This window comes from Bactrocera latifrons, unplaced genomic scaffold (assembly GCF_001853355.1).
Source record: "Bactrocera latifrons isolate USDA-ARS-PBARC rearing strain unplaced genomic scaffold, ASM185335v1 scaffold_150, whole genome shotgun sequence".
NCBI lineage: Eukaryota > Metazoa > Arthropoda > Insecta > Diptera > Tephritidae > Bactrocera > Bactrocera latifrons.
Genome location: NW_017534964.1, coordinates 167,771 through 171,498, shown reverse-complemented (window position 1 = coordinate 171,498; position 3,728 = coordinate 167,771). Strand labels below are relative to the sequence as shown.

At 39.1% G+C, this 3,728-nt stretch overlaps 1 protein-coding gene across 1 annotated transcript; it reads right to left on the bottom strand.

Annotated features, from left to right (window-relative positions):
• Positions 1-992: 992 nt before the first annotated feature.
• LOC108965924 lies at positions 993-1,837 on the bottom strand. The gene is made up of 2 exons (XM_018928603.1): positions 1,075-1,837; positions 993-1,027 (listed from the first exon to the last, which is right to left on the bottom strand). The coding sequence occupies exons 1-2, from the start codon at positions 1,835-1,837 to the stop codon at positions 993-995; spliced, it is 798 nt and encodes a 265-aa protein (XP_018784148.1).
• Positions 1,838-3,728: the final 1,891 nt, after the last annotated feature.

Below are 3,728 nucleotides of genomic sequence, written 5' to 3'. Positions count from 1 at the left end.
ATTTTCAGTTGCCTACTCAGTCCAAAATCACCTAATGCTACACCTGTGAACAAGAGTGATTCTGAGTTGGATGTCAAGGATGATATTGTTGTTTGTGTTGATATTGTTTCCAATATAGACGAAATTATCTATGACTCCAAAGTTATGACTGTCAACAGTGATCTATGAGCCATGTCGTGGATGACTATTTTGTCTTGACTTCGTTTACAACCAGACCCATACACTTCTGAATAACACAGTACTAACGACGCTGTTGTTATGGCCAATGATATTAATATCTTTGACGTGCGCCAGCTTACAGAAGAGAAGCTTCTCTATTATTTTCTCCAGCAGCAGATTGAAGAATTCCACGATAGGCAAAGACATTCGTTTGGTAATGAACACCTCTGAGAGATCGACAGAGCTTTTGCTCAATGTCAGTTTACACAGCCGTATTAGTTGTGCGTAAATATAAAGCCGCTTAAAGACAGCTGCTTTTTCAAAAGCGGCTTTAAAATCGATGAAGAGGTGGTGTCTGTCGGTCCTTTCCAAGGTTTGACGCATGGTGAAAATCTGGTCGATTGATTTCCAAGTCTCACACACAAGCCCACTGATAAGGTCATTTTCATTTTGTTGACGGTGGGCTTCAGTCTTTCACACACTACGCTCGATAAGACCTTATAAGCAGATTTATCCTACGGTAATTGGCGCAGATTGTGAGTTCCTCATTTTAAGGATTGGCTAAAGTGCAATTGGGGTATACAGAGCCGGAACTAGCTGCTTCAGCGCCTGTGGCAACAACCTTGCTTGCGCCCTTACCATATAGTATAATGGAAACCGATGTTGTCCAAATCAAAAATCATATATTTACAAGTAAAAGAACGTACATCTTATTTTCAATAACAATTTATACAAGGATCGCTTATATCGTTCAGAATAATACTTTTCTGGATTTCCCCTCTGCGAATAAATCGATTATTTTATCGAAATTGAGACGTGTTGTAGTATACTTCTCAATCGACAAAATAGAGATATTCGCCAACCGTTCCTGGCGTAAAGAGGAACGAGGATAAGATTTGATGAGTTTTAGCTTACTAAAAGAACGCTCGCAAGTAGCCGTCGTAACAGGCATGYATAAGAATATTCTCAGTGCTGTTGTTATGTTCGGATATACATCCTCGAGCGACAGATCGAATATTTTTTCTAATACATTCAAATGGTTCATGTCTGTGGCTTCACTCATCAGCGTCGTTGCTTGAAATTTGAAACTCTCAATTTCTGATGAAAATTCATGCGGATCCAAGTCATCAGGATATTTGATAGCGAGATCTGCCGCTATTTTGGTGAGTTCAGTAACACTGGTGTTCACAATTACTTGACCGCTCAAAAATGCGAAATCATCGGCAACTTCATTTAAAGCGATGAATCGGGTATTCATTTGGGCAATCATAAGATCAAGAACTTGGATCAATCCTGCTTTGAAATGAGTTTGGGCACTTATAGATGKAGATTCATCTTTCGCTTTTTCTCCCGGCATCATTTTCTTTGGTCGTTTTYGAGTATCTTGGAAATCTGGTGTTACTTGCAATTGTTCAGCTGTCACAATTGATGATTGCAAAATTGTTGTGAAGAAAGTCTCTCGGTATATGGTTAATTGTGACAGCAATCCTTTTATCACTTTTGCGGCACGAGCAATATCGAGTTTTTTGTCTTGCAGTGCGAGGTTGACACGATTGATTTGCGATAGAAGCGAATCCCAAAACTTCAGTAGTACTATGAATTCGAAGGTTTGTATCGACTTGAGAAGAGACTTGGCGTGTACTATTGTATCGCCTGTCTGATGATCACCTTCTGTCATTTTTTTTAGTATTTCCTCAACAGTAGGCAGTTGACTAATTATCCTATACAATAACGTAAAACGACTAATGGCAAGTTTCCATGGATATTATAAATAGGAACCTTGATGTGTAGTTGATATTGTTAGATTAGGATACAATTTTCAAATACTATTTTCTTGGAATTTATGCACATTGTATATTATTCTAGAGGGGAATGAATGTTTATTCCAAAACTGAAGAAAAAACATGTATGTGTCGTTTGAAACACAAAAATTGATAGTATTTAAGGCTAAACCGGAAGTTATACCGAAAATCAGAAAGCACCTTCCGATAGTCCTCATTATCTATGGAAAACAAAATCTACAATTTGCACAATTTTACATCATTGCATCATATGTTATTGAAAAAAGCATGCGTTTTGTCACCTGGATCACAGATAAACACAGACTGTGGCTGACTGGCCTATAGCACAACACACGGCACGGCCGGCAGTGGGCACAGAAACAGGACTGACAGACTCGCACTAATAGCGTGGCGCCCCCGATTTCTGGAATAGCACGTCCACGGGTTCCCTTGCTTTGTGCGTGCCTCGCGACGATTACATTCGCACTGGCACGTGTGGTACTGCCGCATTGCTGTCCACTGCACTGGTTCTGGCGCTGCAGTTTTTTCGGTCCGTTCGCGCCCTATGTCTCTTGTTTCGCCCGCCGTGGGTGACACGCCAGTTTCAGACGGTAGCTCTTTCGGACGCTCAGCAACCGATATTTCGTCAGGCGTATGTAGGCTCAACCTAGGTTGCGCCTCTGCGACTGTTGCGCCCGTGGCGGGTGTCACCTTCGTCACGCCCTAGTTACGGCTCTGGGGTACAGTCCTTTTTTACAAAGAAGCTGATGCATGCACCTAATCAGTATTTTGCTGCCATATTTAATTAGCTCGGCCAACAATCCGTTGGTCTCTACCGCTTTGGTGTTCTTCAGACGGGTAGCTGCTATTCGAACTTCTTCATGGTCGGGCAATGAAACATCTCCTGTGTTCCTCCACAACTTCATTATGCCCTGAATACCAGCCAGTATATCACCTCTTTGAGTCATATCAGAGTATGCTTCGGTCTTGAAACTTTCCGATAGTCGCCTCACCTTTTTGTAGAAATGTTGAACATTATTACTGTCGGCAAGCTTCTCAAGCCCTTCATACTCACGCTTCTCTCAATTATTCTTTCAGATTTATTTTCTAAAAATAAAACAAAAATAAAATAAAAAACACATAAAATGCAAAATAACGTAATTACATTTTCAGAAATGAATGGAACACGATAAAGAATGAAACATGAGTTGAAAGAAATTTTAAATATTGGTCAAAACTGGATTATATTTAATAGCAGAACCTTATAATGTTGGACATACAATATATACTTATACTTATGTAATTTGAAGTAGTGAATCGTAATCAATAAAATAATAAATTTCGAATTTTTTTATTATACGTTGTTTTGCATTTAAGGTAACAAAATTCGGGTTAGTATAGGTATGAACTGATTATTTTATAGGAGCTCAGCGTGTCAAAGCAATTATTTATGTAAATAAATGTGCCGGAGTCTTCGCGGAGTTCAAGAGTTACTTAAAACAATGTTAAAAGTCCTTAGAACGTCACAAGTGCAGATTGACCACATTTCAGCCTTTCAGACATTCTTGCGACCATCCTTTTCAACCAGAAAAACAAAATTTGATTTGAAATATAACCGAATATTTTATACTTTCGTACTTTGCAATGATCAAAGGCTGGTGAGTTGTTGGCAGACAAGTAAAAAAGAACTAAGTACGGGTATGACTAAATATTTTATCTTATCGCACTTTGGACGAATCAAAGCAAAAATTCAATGCGAATATCAATAATATATTTAGCTCGTTGACC